Source organism: Scomber scombrus, chromosome 15, assembly GCF_963691925.1.
Source record: "Scomber scombrus chromosome 15, fScoSco1.1, whole genome shotgun sequence".
Lineage (NCBI taxonomy): Eukaryota > Metazoa > Chordata > Actinopteri > Scombriformes > Scombridae > Scomber > Scomber scombrus.
Genome location: NC_084984.1, coordinates 14623992 through 14645233, shown reverse-complemented (window position 1 = coordinate 14645233; position 21242 = coordinate 14623992). Strand labels below are relative to the sequence as shown.

Below are 21242 nucleotides of genomic sequence, written 5' to 3'. Positions count from 1 at the left end.
CGCTCCAGTTGTTAACTACCATGGCAACGACTGTGTGTGTGGCTCAGCCAGGTTCATTTGTGGTCTTAGTGTGCCATTTATTATTATGTTTCTTCAACCGCCTCTTTGCGCCTTAATTTGACCCCCTAAACCTGCTCCAAAACTCACCAAATGTGGAATGCACATCAGGTCTGGCCATAAGTTCAATAAAATGGAAAAACAAACAACGTCGAACTCTCTAGCGCCACCTAGAAACACTAAAACGGCCACTACGCCTGATAGGAATGTCGTAGAAAGATCAAACCAAAACTCAATTGTTTGTCTTATCAAGACCTACAAATCACACGCTGACACCACTGACCTAAATCCAACAGGAAGTGCACAGTTTGCCTTTAAATGTATGATTTTGGACGATTTTTCAGGCTTTTTCTAAATATATATATTATTCCTTCATACTTTCAGCTATAGACTTCATTCAAACGTCGAAATGTAGCCACAAGTCTCATCTATAGATGTGTGTTATTTGGGGCGGCTATGTTTTACACTTTTTGATCTGCGGACACACATGTGCACCCTGTTCCTCTCCCATTCAATCCCACATCTCCATTCTGTCTGCCAATGCTCTGCAGTCGTTAACTACCATGGCAACGACTGTGTGTGTGTGTGTGTGTATGCAGTTGGCTGAGCCAGGTTCATTTGTGGTCTTAGTGTGCCACCCAGTGGAGAAAACTTGTCATGATACCTGATAAAGAAGTTTTTTGATTCTAGTTCAAGTTTATTGACTGTATTATTATGATTTTAGATATCTGTGCAGTCTGTCAACTATTTCACTGACATTGCTGTCAAAGTCTAGATCAAACACAAATTACATGAGCATGAACTACAAACATATCTACAGGTTTCACTGGAAATAAGTTCCTCTCCTGTTTGACTCATCAAAGTGGCAGTTCATTTCAGTGGTCAGTCCAAATGTCTACACAGACAGAGAGAGAGATCGTGTGTGTAACGTATATCTACTTATTGCAGTGTCCAATAAATGCCCGGGTCTGAATGCGTCTAAATGCACCTGACGGAAACCTTTCCGCTTCGCCGCGGCCCGACCTGCGCAAGGGGGCGAGGTCCCGCCCAACGCTGCTCGCAGCTTTAATTTTAACTACATTTTGTCATTTAAATCACTAAAATGTACTTTAACAGGAGTATAAATTGCATACAGCAGTTAATTTGAGTTAAATGTATTGTTTCAAATCTAAATTTAAGTGTTCTGGCAGGGTTTCATTGCAGTGTTAGAATATGTTTAAGATGGTTGATCAGCTTTTAACTTTCAGGCTTTTATCAGTCTTTCTGTAGCAAAAGTACAATCAGCACTCAGCCAATCACATAACGTCAAGCTATAACTATATAATTATTTTTTATTATCCATTAATATTTGTTTTGTTTTTTTTAAATTTCAGCCAATAGTGAAAAATGGCTTTCTTAAAGCTTGAGGTGACATTTTCAATTGTCAAACAGTCTAAAACCCAAAGATATTCAGTTTAGTGTCATATATGACAAAGAAAAGCTGCAAATCTTCACATTTATGATGCTGGAAACTGAAGCTGAACTAAGAAAAATATTCAAAACGATCAAAAATTAGGACTGTAACTAACTTTACTATTTATAAACCGATTATTATGTCAAACCTATAATCCAAAACAACAAAATATTAACTTTACAGAAAGAAAAGAAACATTTTCACATTTAAAGAGCTTTGAATCAGCAAAAGTTTAACATTTTATGCTTGACAAATTACTTTAAATGATTATTCAAATTATAAAAATAGTTGCAGATTAATTTTCTGTCAATCGCCAAATCAGTTAAATGTTTCAGCTCTACATTAATGCTGATTATAGGTTTGATTCTACTCATGTTGCCTTTATTTCAAAGTAAAAATAACCTTATTATTTAAGATTGATCTGAGACTCTTAACCTGAAGATTAACAAAGCAGTTGTGCCATCAGCAGCGCCGCGTCTGAAGAACAGAGTCATATGAGATGAAAACAGAGGAAGAGTATGATTGAAGACATGAAAACAGAGGAGTTCAATGAAAACAGGTCGCAGGGCTAAAAAAAAAGACGTCAAAGCACAAAGAAAAAACAAAGTGGACACTTCCATAAATGGACAAACAGATGAGTTAAGACAGCAGGCAGACATCAGCGGACAATGATCCATGCAGAGCCACCACCTCTCCTTCGGTCGAGACTTACTCAGCCTGCCTCTAGTGTTTGACCTACAGCGACGGGCCTCTACTCGTCTGTTGCAGAGGTGCCTCGCACGTCTCCCTTCTGACGCATCTGATGTGAAATTCAGGGAGTTAAAAGGGGTTAAAAAATCGAGTAAATTACATTTGCAGTGTGTGTGTGTGTGTGTGTGTGTGTGTGTGTGTGTGTGTGTGTGTGTGTGTGTGTGTGTGTGTGTGTGTGTGTGTGTGTGTGTGTCTCCTCCGGCAGTCTTCTGAACACAAAGCAATGATCATTTATACAGTTTATCATTCATTATTCACACCTGAATCCTGCACATGTGTCCTTCTTAAAGCGATGGTTCGGCGTAATTTCGACCTAGCATCATATGCACCATGAGGTCTATCTAATCACCGCCTCAGCCATTTTTTTTCCATTTGGTCGCAAAATAGTGGAGTTAGAGCCATCAGCCGAATGGCTTAGTACAGGCGCTAACGGAACCACCAGTGTATCTCGTAAATTACCCCACTAATAATGCCTGGGTTGTTATCAAACTTCTACAGTAGTACAAATAGGGTCTTTACTCATAAATCCATGCATTGGAAAGTTTGTAAGTACACCAGGAGTTTATTAAAATAAACACTTACCTGATGGCTTTTACTCTGCTGCTACTGCTAAATAAAGTGATCAGATAGACCTCATGGTGCATATGAAGCTAGGTCGAAATTACACCGAACCATCGCTTTAAGGTTCATCCACACCAAGAACAATAACTATAGCTATGACTACAAATATATCGTTTTAAAAAATTGTTTTAACTCCAGTGAATGGTGGAGTTCACACCACAAATATAACGATAACAACAGTGTTGAACAATATCACTGGATCACTTTCAGAGCGATTTGATTAACGATAGAAACACTGACAGCCAATTAAAATCCTTCCTTTAAACCAAACGGCAGCCTGACATTTACAGTAAAACTTCAAAACCTTCAAATATCATCTTAACTTTGGGAAACTGATTACTTTATTTAGTTATATTTATTTATTTTAATGCAGCTTTGCTGCTCTCTCAGCACAGATTGGAGCAGAATGACAACCAGAGCTGATTTATTTAGATTAGAGAGGTTTGTCTCTCTTTATTATACAAAGATGCTGGAGCTTTGTTCTCTATTATAATGTGAAAAAACAACAAAGTAAGTGAATATTTAAGGCTTCCGATCTGTGCTCATACTGTGTGTCTCTGCTGTGACTCAGTTTGTTCTGTAAATACTGAAACATCACAGCAACTATTGTCTGAAATACTTCTGATCAACACACTGAATCAGCAGCCGCCTGTGAACCTTTCTGCTTTTCTTTTTATCTCTCTGTCCAACATACAGCAGTAACAGCTCATCTATAATCAGTTTTCATTAGCTGCAGACACATCTGGAACCAGCAGCTGTTTAAAGGAAGTTATAGATCATAAGTGTGGACGCTCACAACATTATTATAGTTATCGCTCTTATCGTGGACCACCTTTTAGCTTTTTAAATGAAACTTGATCAAAAGACAAAAGCAACTCGATTACATCTAACTTGAACTTCATTCACCACACTATGAAGAAGACATATTATTGGTGCAGTGTAACTTCAGGAGGGTAGTTGTGCATTCGGTGAGAGTAATTACCTCCTCAAGCTCTTTTTGAGTCTCCTCTTCCATCCGCCTGATGTCCTCCATGGTCAAACCCACCCATTTGTCAATCCAGCAGAACAGCTGGCGGTGGAAGTTGGTGAAAATACGCTTTTCTTGCTGTGGAAAGAAGAAGGAAAAAAATTGGGGCTATAAGATATTGAAAAATTAATTAAAAGAAGAACAATAATATGAAGAGATTTTGGGTGTTTTTCCACCATTTACATAATTCTCAAGTGTGGACTTTCTTTTTTTTTTTTTTTTTTTAAAAAGGTAAACTCAAAACCTGCCTGTTCAACCTGGCTTTTGATTTTATTACTATTTATAGTGCTTTTATTGGATTTGTTTTGATATTTTTCTTTTTTTTCCCTACTTATTTTACTCTATTTTATTATCTTTCTGTAAGTTTAATAATTATCAATTTTATTTGTCTGTTTCTTTTGTCTTTTTAATCTATTTTAACCTAGTTTTTTTACTTTAACTTTTAATAAACCTTTATTATCATATTTGCTCTTATTTAATTATTTTATCTATTGATATATACATTTGCATTTTATCATTCTTATTTTCTTTTGCATACATTAGTCTCAATTTTTGTCTTTTAATTGGTTCTTCCTTTTTTATGTATTAATTTTCTTTATGTTGTCACTTGTTCTTGTCTCATTATCAGCTTGTCAATCAACTAAATGTAAAGCACTTTAAACTATATTAACCTGTATGAAAGCTGCTATATATAAATAAATAAAGACTGATTGATTGATTGATTTCTTCCCTGAACTGAACTGTGCTTTTTCTCCTCAGTGTAATTTCTCCTTTCAACAGGTGCAGAGATTAAGTAAGAAACACAAACATTTCTTTGAGCTTTGTCTCCCTCTGCTGAGCAATATAAGAACACCACAAGTCACTGACGGAGACCTGGAGGATGAAACTGACAAAAAACATCCTAATGATTAATGTTAGATAAATAAAACGGATGCTTATACTGATTTAAAGCATAGATAATGCACAAAGAAAGAGTTTTTAGTTACTGTAATCACTCCTCCTGCCTGTGAAGTCTTTATATAGTTTGACATTTCCTCCAGAGTTTCCTTCATGCAGCAGCAGCAGGACGGTAACACACAAAGAGGGAATTTCCTGCTAAAAAGGACAAACTTTGGAAAATACCTTTTGTGATTTGACTTACTGAAGTCTTAAAATAGCTTCAGCTGGATTTAATAGTACATAAGGGGCCTGGTTATGCTCACACACAAAGCCTTAGTTCATCATATGACGTTATTTTCCAATGGTGTCGGAAATCCAAAAAGTGTTTATAGTTGTTCTGGACGGCAAACACTTGAAGGTGGAGCGAGAAGCCAACCGTCATAAAGAGGAAGGTGATGTGATGTTGTTAAATTGGGGAGGAATATTAAGAGGTAATTTTTTTTACACAGTTCTCTCATTGTGTTGCATCTCACATTAAAAAAAAGGCAAAAAGAGTTTGTGTCAAGAATGGAAAAACCAGTACTTAGGAGTAGAAGAGAGAGAAGTTGAAACTGTGATTTCTGCTCTCAGCTCCACACGTCTCTGTTCAATCAGGGTGTGAATGACAGATTGACGGTTTTGGACAAAAACTGGCAGATTAGCCCCTTTTAATCTGTTGTCGGAAAGGTGACGGAGGGAGGAGATTTCTAGAGCTATTCTATCATCCCTCAAGCAGTTCTGACAGAGTGTAAAAACAACTTTAACTGTAGATTTTACCCCCATCACTTGAGGCATAAAAACAAATTTAAATTTAAACTTTTTTTTTTTTTTGGGGAACGAGGTCGATTTTTTGAGTTTTCACACAGCGAATAAAAGCCAATCACAAAGCTTAATTTCCTCAGACAGCTGTTGATTGCGAAGGCCCTTGTGGAGGGATTGAATATCCTCCTGTATGTGGTTTTATTTATTTTTATCATTTTTTATTACATATACATATCCACCTTCAAGTGTTTATCATTCACAACAACTATAAAACAATTATATTTGTTTTATTAGTACAACTTTTGGGTATTTTAAGTAATAAGTTTTTTTCCCCCCATTGATTAGTTATAGATGTGTTTAGAATGTGTCTTTATTGTCATTGTACAAAGCACAACGAAATTGAGATGCAGTCCTTAAAATTGCAGAAAACAATAAATACATAATTGCTTTAAAAAAAAAGAGGCATTATTTAGTGCAGTTTAGTGCAGTTATGGTTTTAGCATAAAAACTGTTTTTTAATCTATTAGTGCGTGCTCTCACTGTCCTGAAGCGTTGTGATGTGATGTTATGTGTAGCTGTCTTAAGTGTGAATGTAGCTGCTGTAAACCAAGCAATTTCCTATAAAAGGATTAATAAAGTATCTATCTATCTATCTTGATTAATCAGCTCCCAGTGTGTCTGTAAGCTCGCCTGTTTCACTGCAGGTAGACAAGTAGAGTCACTTGCTATGGTGGAACGGGGGAAATGAAACCAATGAATCAACATATTGATTCACAAACACTGTGGATTTCTTCCCGTGGCGCCAACATGCAAACTACTTTGGTTCAGTCAAGGCGAGTATTTTGCATTTTCGTGTTGTTTATTCGTCTTCGTCACCCCCCCCCCCCTCTTTGCATTGTACATATGAGAGTATCGTTTTAAGGTAATATAATGAACCTATCCTTTAATAAACAGTATTAATTATTCATTAGCAGCACTAAAAGTCTATTTTTTAAATTTCTAATTGTTCTTATTGCTTGTTTTACTTATTATGTATTGTTCTTTATTCTTTTTATTGATGCTCTTTCTACTTTTGCTGCTGTAAAACTGTAAATTTCCCCATCTCGGGACTAATAAAGGACCATCTTAATATATCTTATCTTATCTTAATACTTCAGATTAGTGCATTTACCCTCTGGATGAAACTTTCCACTTTGGTCTGCAGACCCCACCATCTGAACTTGACAGTGACCAGTTTGTATGCACACATGTAAGGACAATCTGTCTTCAGCTCGTTCTGCAAAGGAAGAGAGAAAAAAAAGAAAAGAAAAAGATAACAAAAGAGGTTAAAGTGCTGCTCATTAATCACAGATGGTCATCTTTACTTCCCGTTACTGTGCCAGGTACCTTCCATTCAGGTCCCAGAGGTCCTCTGCCCGTCTTGGCTGAGTGGTAAAGAGAAGGATCTTCTTCTGGTTTGTAGTCCTGCAACAGAACAAAAAAAAAAGAAACTCAGCATGTGAACGTTGAAGATCTCGCAGGAAACAGGGTGTAACTGAGACCCACCTGTCGAACACAGCTGCTACTTTCAATGCTTCTGCACACTGTGATGCGTCACACAGCTTCAAGATTGTGAATCCTGGATGTTTTATTTGATTCTGTTTGTTGACGCCAGAAAATGTGCTCAGAAGCAAATTCCTGAGATTAAAGCCGAGACATGCCCTCACCAAGCACTTTAATAGGAACATGTATGCAATCTCATGCAATCCAATACAACAGCTCCAACATAAATTCTACTTTTATGAAGCGTATACACTCCCAGTTTTTGGTGATCATTTTACTTTATGTTTATCACAGTGTGTGGTAGTGTAATATATTGAAAAGTGTTCTTAGTAATTTGTCCGTTTTTGGTTTTTGACTCGTCTTCCAAATCTGGTGCAGAATTTAGGTTGTATGTGCAGTAGTGTATCGATGTAGCCAAATCTCTGACTCTTTTATCTGTTTTTCAATATTATATATATATATATATATATATATATATATATAATATAAACTAGTGTTCAAAAAAACACCACAGGGCTTTCCTCGGGTCAATTTTGACCCAGATGGACGACAGGCATAAACTCAAAATGAAGGTATACTTTCATTTAAATGGAGACCTATTGATCATAATTTACAAAAAAATATGTGCAAAACCTTTGGTGATAGGTTGGAACAAAGTTGGCTAAAAAGATCTAACACAGAATTGGATGATAATTTATACCGTATACTTCATAAAAGAGTCAAACCAGATCGGGTAAATTTTGACCCAGGAGGACAAACATTGCAGCAAGACAACATGGAGGTCACATGCTCCTTAAAAACAGTTTAGATAATCTCTCTACTTTTTAAAATTGAGCTGAAAACTAGGATGTTATTCTTAAAGTAACAATAATAAAGATGCTTCACACTCGACTTAAAGAGCAAATCTGTTGCTTTAAGCTCCATATATTGTCTCTACAGCCAACGGCTGCTGGATGATGGAAAACGTGTCACTATCTGTGTCCTGCTTGTGATTTTTCCCGGGGATATCGCCACAACCTTCACATCTTGCATTGATGGAAGTATTGTCCTATTGCAGCCTTGCCATGGACGCATCAGGACACATAGTTTAGAGTTTACACTACAAAAGTAATATAAATATATGGTGAAATGCATCACACACCACCTCAGGAAGTGGTTTGAGTGAGTGATCGGATCACAATGCGTCTTGGAGGTTTGTTTACACTCATAATTAGTGCTATTCAGTTGTGATCGGATAGCAGAGAGTGACTTACAGATGTTTATTTAACCTTCCTGTCATCCTCCCGGGTCAAATTGTCCCCATCTGTTTTGAATGTTCCTTCTTCCCTTCCTTCCTTCCGTCTGTCCTTCCTCCCTCGCTCCTCCCTTCTTCTTTCCTTCCTTCCTTCCTCCCTCCCTCCTTCTCTTTCTTTCCTCCCCTAGCTTCCTTCCTCCCTTCCTCTTTTTTTCTCCCTCCTTCTCTCTCTTTCCTCCCTCCTTTCTTCCTTCCTCTTTTCCTTCCTTCTTCCTCACTCCTTTCCTTCCTCCTTCCTCCCTCTTTTCCTTCCCTCGTCCATCCTTCCTTCCTCCCTCCCTCCCTTCCTTCCTTCTTCCTCCCTTGACTCGAGGACAACAGGAGGGTTAAATGAAAATCTTTGATATTGTTGCTTTAAAGCATGAAAAAGTAATCTAAATGTTATTGTGTTGTCAATATAAACATGGAGCAGTCTCTGATTCCATTCGCTCCATGTGTATCTTAAAAGAAGAGAACAAGCTTATACTCGTCACTGCTGACTCACACATACTGAAGCTGTTTAGTCAGACTTCAACCTTTCCAGCATGTGTTCAAGAATCCTCTCCAGGATCTTCGAAGAATCACCAACACCCAAGACTGTATTTTTACTGCAGCCCCTCCCCACAATCCTGACCCCTCAACCCCCCTGAGCTTACGGCTTGCTGTGCTGTTTTAATCCATCAGATCTGTTGGGAAAAGAGTGGCGAATACCTGGAGCAGATGGACAGTCAGATTAAGCCTTGGCCTCAACACTGATCCACTTAAGTCATTATAGTAAAAGGAGCGGGTGGAAGAAACGCTGTGGCTCCGGGACAACTGTGACCCACCTGGAGGAAAATGGCTTAATGCCTCCTTTTAGACTTTTAAATCACAGGCGACATGACGGTTGAAGTGTTACTCACTGAAAACTGTCCCCCGGTGGACTAATAAGCAGCTTTAAATAAGAAAAAAAGACAGCTGGGGAGTTGTATTCATCAGTGGTTTCATGACATTTGACAAAATATGAGCCTGTCAGTGCTTTAGAGAAGCATTATCCTCCAATATTTTTCTTATATATTGTCTTAAATGCAATCTAAATCAATTCTCAAGCTCTTTTCTACATTATCATACAGCTCAGAGTTCATTTGAAAAAGTCAGAAGAGCAAAGACAAAGATTATAATGTCATGAAATAGATAATTTAATAGATAATTCATCTCTTAAAAGCTGCTACAATTGACAGTGAATAATGGAACCAGCTGCTATTTTACTGTCACACATGCACATGTTTTAAGATTCACAGCCGAGGGACGTTTTCCTAAAGCTTCTGCACTGTATTAGCGACACTCATTTACCAAATCTCTGTCAGTGGACAGACATCAAAAAGTGACACTCATTCATGTCTGGGTGGATTTTAGTTCCTTGTGTGTTTTGCATTAGCTGGGTAAGGATCACTACATGGCCAAAAAGCATCTGAGTGTTGTGTTAAAATAGAAAAATAAGAAGAAAACTAAACTAGACTACCAGGAAGCTGCAATACATTTTTTGGAGCTATAACAATGAACGGTTTCCCACCACATTTGTTTAAAAGCTGGAGTCGATTATATGAATGTTTTATAGCACTATGATTTATGTCCTCTGTGATTCTGTGAGTAATAAAGATCTCTGGAAACAGACTTTTGATGTAGAGGCGGTTAAAATACGAAATTTCCACAAGAAAAGATCTGAAATAAAAGTTAAAAACACCAACAGAGGAGAGATTCTCATCATTGTGGAGGTTTTAAGACCTCGACAGAAAAGAAATGTAAAACCCTTTCCACAGCAAAATGAACGCACATTTAGGCTAAACGTTATGCTTAAAATCAATTTGACATTAATGTCAATAAATTAAAATTGTGTCTCCATATAACAATATATGTAAAAATCGCAAAAAAATAGCATATAAAAGTCTGCACACTGTAGCTCTCAATGCAGGTATAATTTCCTATGATATTCTATGACATTATACCTGCATTGGGAGCTACTTTGTGCAGCTTTTTCTGCTGTTATAGATTTAGTTATTTGGTCCAAATTCAGCTTTTTTATATACTGGATGCGCCCGATTGGCAAATGCAATCAGCTATGTCCCAGTGTTATGCTGTGTTAAAAAAATAAAGCTTTTTAATTACAAAATTTCAGTTTTAATAAAAATTTGCTTGGAAACACTTTAAAAAGAGAAAGTTCTCACATTCACAGAGTAGGCTGTTTTTTTTATGTTTCTCCTGCAACCAGGCATCACCTCAAAATTTAAGATTAAAAACAAGACTTTTTAAACACATTTATAACCTTAAAAAATATGAAAATCTAATGTAACTTTTTAAGACTTTTAAAAAGGATCCACAGGAGTTCTGCCCCTCTACAACATTTCCTCATCTGTTAACTTAACAACCTTTTTAAATATTCATGTGACAAACAACAACAAGTCCTCATCTACTCATGAACTTCTTGGCCTACTTGAAGCCTGTTAGTGTAGTTAAAGTATTTCACTGTGTTCAGTGAGGCTTTATGGAGGATGATCACCAGATAAATTAAGCGTGATGGCTATCCTGGCGCTTCGGTAACCTCCTGTCAACCTGTGTGATCGCACCCTTCCTCCGGGTGGAGACAAGCTTCTGTAGATTACAGGCGTCACTTACAAACATTTGTTTTATCAGGCTGTGTGGCAACAACTACTCATCCACTTACTCACTCTTTTCCCTTCTTAGTTGAGCGGGTTTAAAAGAACTCACCGCGGATGCCACTTCTTCTTTGCTTGCGATATCTATGGGAACCACCTCCACAGTCCTCCACGTCTGCTCATCCAGGTCATGAACCTGGCACGGAGAGACACGAGCAATTAACCCCATGATGTAGAAGATCGTTAAGGCAGCGAGAGGGACATTGTGTTTCTTCCAGGAAGCCTTATTCAAATCTGTGCTGAGAGTGAATCTAATCAGATTTAAAATTTAAAAGCACACAGGTGTACCTTCTTTTTTCTTTGCATGTGCGTGTTGGGCCAACACAGGCTGCTGCACATGCAAAAGAACAAGAAAAGCTGCCCGCTTTAAAGAATGAAGGTAAGATTGAGTTAGTTTTGCTTCGGATTTTACACATGAAGTTAACTCACCATGAGGAGAACTATAACTTCTATCATTCTTTAACTTTATTGGCATTCATAAACATTAACAGGCAATTTTAACTGTACAGAATAAAAACATCTTCACTCTACACAAATAAGTGACAAATAAGGGTTGGCAAGATGAGCAATTCAAAAATATCTTTAAAAAAATAGTTTTAAAAGCAGCATCAGGTTTGTTAAAATTTAAATTTTATATTTTTGTTGGTTTTATATAATTTCAAATGACATTTGAACCATTTTTTACCAAAAGTAATACTGAATGCTCCTGAAAATGTCAAATGGCGTAACCACAAAAGAATGATACATATTATATATTTAAGTGTATTTAAGTACACTTGTAAAAAATAATTACTTAAATTTAAAAAAAACTTCAAATGAAAATAAGTTTTTGGAGTATTTCTACATATACATTTTAAAGCATTTTGTCAATATTGAGCAGGGCATATCCTAAAAACAACAATTTTGACTTAATTGTTTTTGAGTAATTACGAAAAATTTGTCAGAAAACATAGTGTTGCGTTGCTAGAAGTGGATTATAATAATTCCACATTGTAGTTCACATTTATTTTCCTGTATATAATAGGATTTTATGAAAAAATACTGGTTACACCAAGTGACACTTGATTACTCTCAGCCAATAGACTTTACATTGTGACGACGTCATGGATTTTAAAATTGCTTTTCTTGACATAAGATAGTTTTACACATATACAACCTACATAGATCAAAACATCATAAAACAAAGAGTCATAATTGAGCTTCTTTGCAGTTCGAGGTGTCCTGTTAACAGTTTTACTGCAGCTCTTTTACAATGGTGGTCTATGGGGAAAATGCTTTTTGGGTTGTAGAGGGATTTTAGCTGCAATACCGCAAGTGACCACTGGGGGAAAATTGTCTACTATCCAGCTCTTACAATACATTCATGGGATATAAAGTCTCTGCTGCTTCCATTTCTGTCTTTATTTAATTAGTTATTTATTGATTTTTAACAGAAACAGTGCACATTAGTAAACACTGAGGTAGCCAAGATGATAACTTTCATCTGATATTAAAAATAATCCTAAAAAAAATTACTAAAAGTTTAAGTTATTATGATTTATAAGCATTCAGAGTAGTACCGGTAATAAAGAAGAAAATAATAATGTTAGTAAAAGTATTAAATCTACTAGTTAGGTTAATGGATGTGAAATACTAAATAGCTGGACTGCCCCTTTAACAACAACACGCCCCCACACTGCGTCTTCCCTCCTCCTCACTTACATTTTCTATTGTTCCCATGTCAGGTTTGTGCCACGTCTCGATCTTAATCATGAAGTCGTCCTTCATGTACTCATTCTGAAAAAAGCAGCAGAAAACACAGATTACACGAAAGAAGGAGAAAAAGTAGCAACATTTTGGCCCCCGTGTTTTTAGTCTTCAACTCTTTCTGACCCTCAGAAATCAGTATCACTCCTCAACTTAAATGGCGACAGGTGCGTGTGATTGCGGCCAAAAAGAAATCGGTGCAGAGAACATCATGAATGGAGAGTTCTGAGAGGTGTACTTAAACCCCTACAGCTAAATCCAATTAACCAATCAGACGTTTAGACTCACACGACACACCGGTGATGTTGTACCGCTCAGCTCGGAAGCTATTTTTAAAAATCTGATAGTAGTTTGTTTGCAAGTACGGGTACGGAGAGTAATCGGGGCTCTGTGATAACGCTCGACAAAAGACAGATGGAGGCATTAAATTATCTGCCAAAAATGATCAGTGAAAGTGTGCGTGGTGATGAGTTAAAGATGAAAAACTCACCGTCACAACTGCAGAAGAAGAAGTAAAACAAAGGAGAGAGAGAAAAAGAGCATTAGTATCAAATTTATCATGTTTGAAAAACTAAAAACAGGTTCAAATTACATATTTAAGGTCAATTTAAAAAGGAGTGCTCCATCAATTTTACACATTTAGGTCATTTTAGTAATTTAAATAAATGCAAATAAATGCATATAATGTCTGTAGCTCTGAAAGCAGCTGCATCAAGTCTGAGATAATAACCCTAAATCAGCCCTGGTCTGCTCCGAAATCACCACCTGCTGGAGTACTCCTTTAAGTTAAACCATGATTACAGACATCTTGGTTGATGATATACAAACACACTGCAGTGAAATGACACCAAGAATGAATGAATCTGCTGTTAAGATGAAACTTACTAGTGCGACAGTATGGGTAGGCGTTCCAGGCCTTTTCGTGAAAAACTAACGCTCCTTCTGGTGCAATCATCTTCACATAACCTGGGACTTTACTAAAGAGGGAGAAAAAAGAAAGACAGAAAGAAATAAACTTAAAACTTCAGATAAGTTCTTTCATCTTGTCAGCTTATATCCAAAGATTTAGTATCCTCAGCATTTTTATGAAGGTTGAATCCATTTGTAATCAATTGTTCTTTGTTGTTGTTGTTGTTGGTTCTGTTTTAAAGCTCGAAGCTATATCCGACACCTATTTCCTGAAGAATCAAAAGAACCATTCACACAATATACAGATGGACAAAATAATAAAGAGGAAACACCTGACAAGAGGTAGGACAAGCTTCATCTCCTTGTTATGTTGCATAAACATTCAGTTTGGATATCAAATTATTCGAGGGGCCAAAGAGGAAATGTCTCATCACAGACTGATGTTTAATGTATTTGGCAGCGTGTGTGTGTGTGTGTGTGTGTGTGTGTGTGTGTGTGTGTGTGTGTGTGTGTGTGTGTGTGTGTGTGAACGGAGGCACAGTGTTTGTACTCCCAATATAACAGAGTGCTTCTTACAGGTTGTAAAACACGAGGCAGACTGCAAGGCTTCTTTTTTTGGTTGAAGCCTACAATTTGGAGCTTGCTGTCTCTTTTTTGTTGTTGCTAGGAAACCATTGAATCACTTGAGTCTAACTGGTATTTTGCTGTCAAGTAAACTCACAGCTGTAGCTTTTATTTTGGCTCTCTAAACTCTAAACTCCCTCGTTAGTAGACAGAAAATGGACAGGCTGAGGGCGACTGATCTGGCTCTGATTAAGGAAAAGAAGCTGCTCCTAAATATGTTGGATACACAGAAACAGGGAACCATGTGGGTTCATGAGACCCTCAAAAAGACGACAAACTATTAGCTGATCCAGGAGCTTTGTGTGGTTCAAGGCTTATTTTAGGATGAGATGGGAACAGTTTGACTATCAGCTGTCAATCATCAGGACTAGCATCACAAAAATGACCACTAATTACATCTGTTTGTGGCGTTTTATGTTTATCAATACTTATATCACCCATAATATTTACAGCCTAAAAAATCTGATAGGTGTAGATGTGAAACTTGTTGCTTTATAACTAAACAATATAATGATAAACTTTGTCTTTATCACCACAGAAGTCCCGCCTTTCAATTCATTATCTATTATTGGATAAAGGGAAGAAACACAAACTACTTCAGGTACTTTTTCTTGGTTTGTTTTGTTTTAAATAGATCAGCTTGAGGAATTCATGGCGCTCCTGAAAAAACGCAAGGTGTATAGTGCAGAAAAACTACACAAAAACAAAATCAGCATAGTGCTTTGGTTGCCAAGTGGTTATCGTGCATGCCACATAAATGCATTTTCCTGTTGGCCTCTATGCCAGCTACGTTCAAATAAAAAAAAAAGGCAAAAAGCCCAAAATATACAAGCTCAATTATAAAAAGGCTGCTAAAAAGGTGCTCCATCTAATCTAATAGTTCATTTGACACCTAATGTCTCTCCTCAGATAGCTACCATTATTACCAGTATTAGTTTTACCATCACCATTAAACAGTTGGCAACAAGCGTCCGACAGCCTAACGGTTTCCTATTATCAAAAAACAAACACGTCCAGATGGGGGCAAAAAAAGTCATATCAAGTTCCTCTTTTGGTCTTTCTGCTGCCAGGTTTAACTGACTCAGGTTACCTGTTTGGGGGCGTTGTCCAGAAAGAAGACAATAAAAGCTATTAATGCCGGCTTTGTGAAGCTGGTATCTTTACATAATGTTTATTTATGAGTACTAGATTGGTGAAGCTGATATTTATAGCAGTCAGTTCTGTATGAACAGCTCAGCTCAGTGGTCCATGCATCCTTGTGGGTGAGGCTTTAATTAAAAGACACACCTGCTTATGTGTGACAGAAGCTGTTATAACTAATTTTAAAGCAAACATCCTGCCAATCTCTATTCAATTAAACTCTCACTAATGTCAATATCATCGTCTTGTATATAATGTTACTATATTTTATCTCTAATTATTCTTATTGCTCGTTTATTTACTTATTATACACTGTTCTTTATTCTTTTTTATTGATCTTTCTATTTTTGTTGCTGTAACACTGTAAATTTCCCCATCGTTGGTCTAATAAAGGGTTATCTTATCTTAGGTTTCCATTATTTCGTCCACCTTACGAACATGTTAACACTCTTTTTTAAATATATATATTTTCATTCAATCTTTAGTTAACCAAGACGCTTTTAGAGATTAATGACTTCTTTTACAAAATGTACAACCAGTGTCACAAATTTACATAAAAACAGGATCTGAGAACTATGAGATAGATAAAAAATGTACTATTTAAAACAATAACTTACTATTTTCCGGACATATGTTTGGATATATGATAAGTATAAGGAAACTCCAAGGATTAGATGATTTTACAAAATGTACAACAGGTGTCATATAGTTACATAAAAGCACATTTAACGAGACTAAGCAGGATCTGAGAACTATGAAAAAGATAAAAATGGACTTTTACCATTACCATTACATCTTACTGGTTCTTACTGGGATGTACAGCTGGATAAATGATAAGTATAAAAGGAAACTTCAGAGATTAAATGCTGTATAAAAAGTTGGGCTAATTTTTAAATACTTGCCTCTTTAGGTGGTATATTTTATGTGTGTATTGTCCCTTTTCTCCATCCTTCTCGTAGGGTTCGTTCTTCAGTACCTCGATGCCTTCTCCTCCTCCTGTCTCATTTTTGCTGGCCTCAGCCACAGAGTACAGCTGCCCGACTTGATACTGCGAGAGAAAAAGGGAAAAAAGAAGGGAGGAGACAGAAGACGGAGATTGAAAAACTGAATCTACAGCGACACAAAACTGCTGATTTCATCCTGTGATTAAAGACTGAGCGAGTTCCCTGAAACCACTGCAGTACCAAGATTTGTCTTCACCTATGATTCTAATAATAGTTTTAACATAGCAATAAAATATATATATTTAAGGCTCTAAAATATGTTGGGGTGAATGTTAATTGACAGAAGCCTAAGCTGCTCAATTGTGATGTTTTTTTGCTATTTAATGACACTTAATCCAGTATTTTTTAATCCATTATCAACAAAAAGGGCTTCAAAACAATCTTTTACCATTTGTTTTTCTACAGTTAATGGGAGAAACCACTTAATTATATTATTCTAATAATAAACAACAATTGTATTTTTTTTTTTAAAAACTATTATTTCAACTGTATGTTCTATTTATTATCATAGGTTTTTAGCAGAGGCTCCACGATACGATATTATCACGATTGCGATTTTAAATATATATTGCGATATACTGCAATTCATTACCTTTTTTCACCTGCAAATTATACTAACCCCAAAGGCAAAAAAAACCTTCAATTTTCATTCGCAGTCATATATTGCCATGCAAAATATCGTGATATTATGCTGTATCCATTTTTTCCCCCATTCCTAGTTTTTAGGATATTTTAATTATTTATATTAGGGTCTATTATTCGTGTTATTTATTTTGTACACTGCTGGACCTGAGTAACAAATTTCATTCCTTCATGTTTTTAACAAGTATGAATGACAATAAAACTGAACTGAACTTGTTGTAATCCATTGTTTCATGGAAGAGAACAATGACTTTGTATGAATGATTAAACCACTTGTGCATAAAAATGACTCATTCCGTTTTCAGGCTCCACCCAGTAAGAGGAAGTCCAGTGTAGCTGTGCTGAGGCCTGGTTAAAGGAATACAACTGTACTACTGTATATATGTTTCACTACAGAGCAGCTTTGTCTTATTATTTGACATTATTTAGTGTGAGATTTGTTTGGGTAGCGTGAGAGTGAAGCAAAGAGCCTGAAGACAAAAAACTACAGATTAGTTATTTGTGTGCACGAGATGTTTAATGTAGAGCACACATTTCTAAATAATGCATACAAATTATAACATCAAGAGCGTATATTTGGTGTTTTTTTAACTCTGTGTGACACCTCCTGGGCTCTGCAGGCCTCTTTTATTACGGTAGTTATTATTTAGATAAACAGAAACATTATTGATCCTTCTCCGGAAATAACTTGGTTGCTGCAGCTACACATAAAATAAAAACACCTTCTGCAACTATATACAGGAAGAAATAAACTAAAATAATTACTAAAATACCCCAAAATTGTTCTAATAAAACAGATAAAGTATTAGAGACAGACTGATATTATCAGCCTATTACAGATATATTGGTATAAGCATATATGTTGTCCAATATGCACCAATATTCTTTTTTTAAAGCTATATAGGCAGAATTGTATGTAGATTTCATCCTTTTCTTTATTCAATTTTAATATATATTTACATGTGTGTTTGCTGTGTGTGTTTTATTATTTATAGGAATTTATAGTTATTAAATTCCCAGTGAAGTTTACTGTCATTTTATACAATAAAGTTTACAGTTAAACTTTTTGTTTTTGTTTCCCGTCCTTAAATTGGCATCAGCCCCAAAAACCCATTATAGGTCAGGCCCTAATGTGCATTAAACATAATAAAATACGTGTGCAAAACAGTGCCAGTATAAGTTCCCTGCAGTATTTAAAAATATGTAAAAGATGTAAAAACACCTAAAAAATCTAATGTACACAAGCAGAGATCTATGCCACCAATGACTCTGTGATAATATTACATAACATTAACCTGCTTTTGTAAAGATGTTATTGGTTGTTTTTATCGTTAAGGACAACCAGAAGTAGAGAAACCTTCTTGTTGTGTTCAATCTACAGAAAAACACAATTATTCCTCATAAAACCTTAAAAAAACGCTCTGACTAGCAGCCACAATGTTTTTCCTTCCCATTAGAGGAGACTGTGAACTGGAGCCAAAGCATGATGTCATCGAACATCACAACAGGGCTCGGGGCTCAAATAAAAACTAATCAAATAAAGAGAGAAAAACATTTTTGAGGGTAAGTCAATCGCACACACACACGCACAAAACTGGGTACAAATATGTGACGGCTATTAAAGCAAGATAACACAAGAGATTGTAGTTTTTCTAGGTTGAGGCCGGTCCAGCTCTCCTGTACCAGCCTGACACACCAATAAACATCTCCAACAAAGGCTATTGTTTTAGTATGAGCCCCAGACTACAGCCGGAGTGATGAGCTGCCTGTCTGCAAGAGAACATTTACATTAAACTATCAAAACTAACATGCAACAGCTGTAATTTACACTGTAATTTTAATGCAAATCATTATTTTATGCTCTATTTTAGTCTAGCTTTTTGTTTTCTTTCTCTCTATTTTTCTGTATTTTGTTTTCTTTCTCTCTATTTTTCTGTATTTTGTTTTATTTTTTATTATAATTGGGTTCTTTCCAGTTCTTTCCAGTTTTTATTATATTTGGTAATTGTGTTTCCTCATTACAGATCCTTGAGAGTTATGATAGCGTTTCCTGAGTTCATATTTTTAATGATTTTTCCCCCCTTGTTTGTTGTTGTTGTGTTAAATCACAATGTATGGCTTAAAATAATCTGTTATACAATATTAAAGAAAGTACAACGGTAACGATACTCACCTCTTCCACAGAGATCGGCAACACTACGCGGCTGAGAGCAGGAAGGAGAGAAAACAGGGAGAGAAACAAACAACACATTAGTGATGTCATTAATATAAACACAGGAGTAAAATGCTGATGTTAAAATGTTTAAATAAATGGAACGGTACATCGGACAAGTGTAGTGTCACTTTTTACACTCAAAGTCTAATAAAACTGTTAAATTATTGTGTCATTACGCAAAAAGCACTGTGACTTGGATTTTGAAAAGTGCTTTTTAAATAAAGTTTGTTACTATTATTATTAACAACATTAAACTCTGCTTTAGTCATTTAGATACAGCACATTATTGTACTGTAGCTGCAACTAACAGTACACATTATTTTCTTTGTTAATCTATTGATCGTTTGGTCTATAAAATATCAGATAGTCATAAGTTGAGTGCAAGTTGACGTCTTCAAATGTCTTGTTTTGTACAGCAAACAGCCACAAAATCCCAAAATATTCAGTTTTATATCAGAGAATAAAAGAAAACCTAGAAATATAGACATTTAAGATGCTGGAAAATGTGAATTTCTACCTTCTTTACTAAAAAAATTACTTAAAAGATTATCAAAATTGCTGCAGATGATTTTTTTCACCAAAGCTCATGTAAGAGTGTAATGAAGTGTAAAAAAAAAAAAAAAAAAGTAATATCTTCAAAAACAGACTCAAATCACACAGGATAAGAATACATATATCTAATATAACTTCTAAAAAGTTCAATATTTCTTCCATTTTTCTCGTGTCAACATGACAGATTAGATTGTTATGCTTTTAATTAGTTTCGTCAGGTCATATGTCATGATTATTTCCAAGCAAGCATTCAAAAACAAGTATTTTAATTTACCGAACACAACACGCTTGAATCAATTAATTATTTTAAGCAAAAAAAAAAAACCCAACACACAGCAGTGAAATAAATAAAAAGGTTAAAAACAGCCTGGATCAGCTGCTCACTAGTCTGCAGTAATACTCAGGCTTGATTATACACAGCAGCAGCTCCATATAAAGACATCACAGTTTAATTATGAGATGAGAGGATTCACTACAGAAGCATACAGGGAGTTTCCAGTCTTCCTCCTCCTCCTCTTCCTCCTCCTCCAAACAAACCTTCACTGAGATTGGCAGATTCAACCCTCCACCCATAACCTAAACACACACGCTGATTGATGAAGATAGCTGAAAATATGCGGCAAGACACGCTGAATTTAGAGCAGAAACAAACAAAAAACGGCTATAAATATTTTTTTTTTTTTTTAAATGACTTGAAAGCAAATATGATGGATTTAAAAGCCACAGGGGAATAAATAAGGGATTATGTTATTAAAAAAACAGCAGACACTAAAACTAAAATATGAGTGTGTATAAGAGTAATGGAAAATACTTTAATGCTGCAATAATCGTTTAAATATTTAATTTTAAATATTAAAATGTCAGAGTGAAAATGGGCTTTATATTTTCCTACAGTCCAGATTTAATCCTATAGCACATTTCAACAGGAAGATAAGCACTTTACTTAAAAAACAAAAAGCATCAAGAGAGAATATAAAAAGCAACACGTGGCAAATAAAAAAAGACAGTAAAATGTGATTAAAAGTGTTAAATTCTGAATATAATTAAGCTAAAAAATAGAGTAAATGTACAGATGAAAACAGGAGAATAAAGAATTACAGTGTACTTTAAAAGATTAAGCTTAAAATTTGGATTTAATAAAAAGCAGCTGCAAACCTAAAACATAATCTTTGTATATTGATTTTTTTTTTTAAAACAGAGAAAAGCAACAAATCTTTGCATTTGAGAAGCTGAAGCGTAAATAATTACAAAAAATAGTTAATTTTATAGGTAATTGTTGAAGCTGTAAAATACTTTGCTGAATGTAATAAATAT

General features: G+C 35.7%; 1 protein-coding gene across 1 annotated transcript in view; it reads right to left on the bottom strand.

The window, feature by feature from the left end:
* pitpnb (phosphatidylinositol transfer protein, beta) overlaps positions 1–21242 on the bottom strand; it is a 33276-nt gene that overhangs the window by 7312 nt on the left and 4722 nt on the right. The window contains exons 2-11 of the mRNA XM_062434996.1: positions 19335–19365; positions 16418–16563; positions 13728–13819; positions 13333–13340; positions 12798–12872; positions 11149–11232; positions 6975–7052; positions 6760–6864; positions 3864–3986; positions 2223–2309 (exon numbers count right to left, since the gene is read on the bottom strand). Coding sequence (XP_062290980.1) covers positions 2262–2309; positions 3864–3986; positions 6760–6864; positions 6975–7052; positions 11149–11232; positions 12798–12872; positions 13333–13340; positions 13728–13819; positions 16418–16563; positions 19335–19365 — 790 coding nt within the window. The 3' untranslated portion in view covers positions 2223–2261. The remainder of the gene's footprint in view (positions 1–2222; positions 2310–3863; positions 3987–6759; positions 6865–6974; positions 7053–11148; positions 11233–12797; positions 12873–13332; positions 13341–13727; positions 13820–16417; positions 16564–19334; positions 19366–21242) is intronic.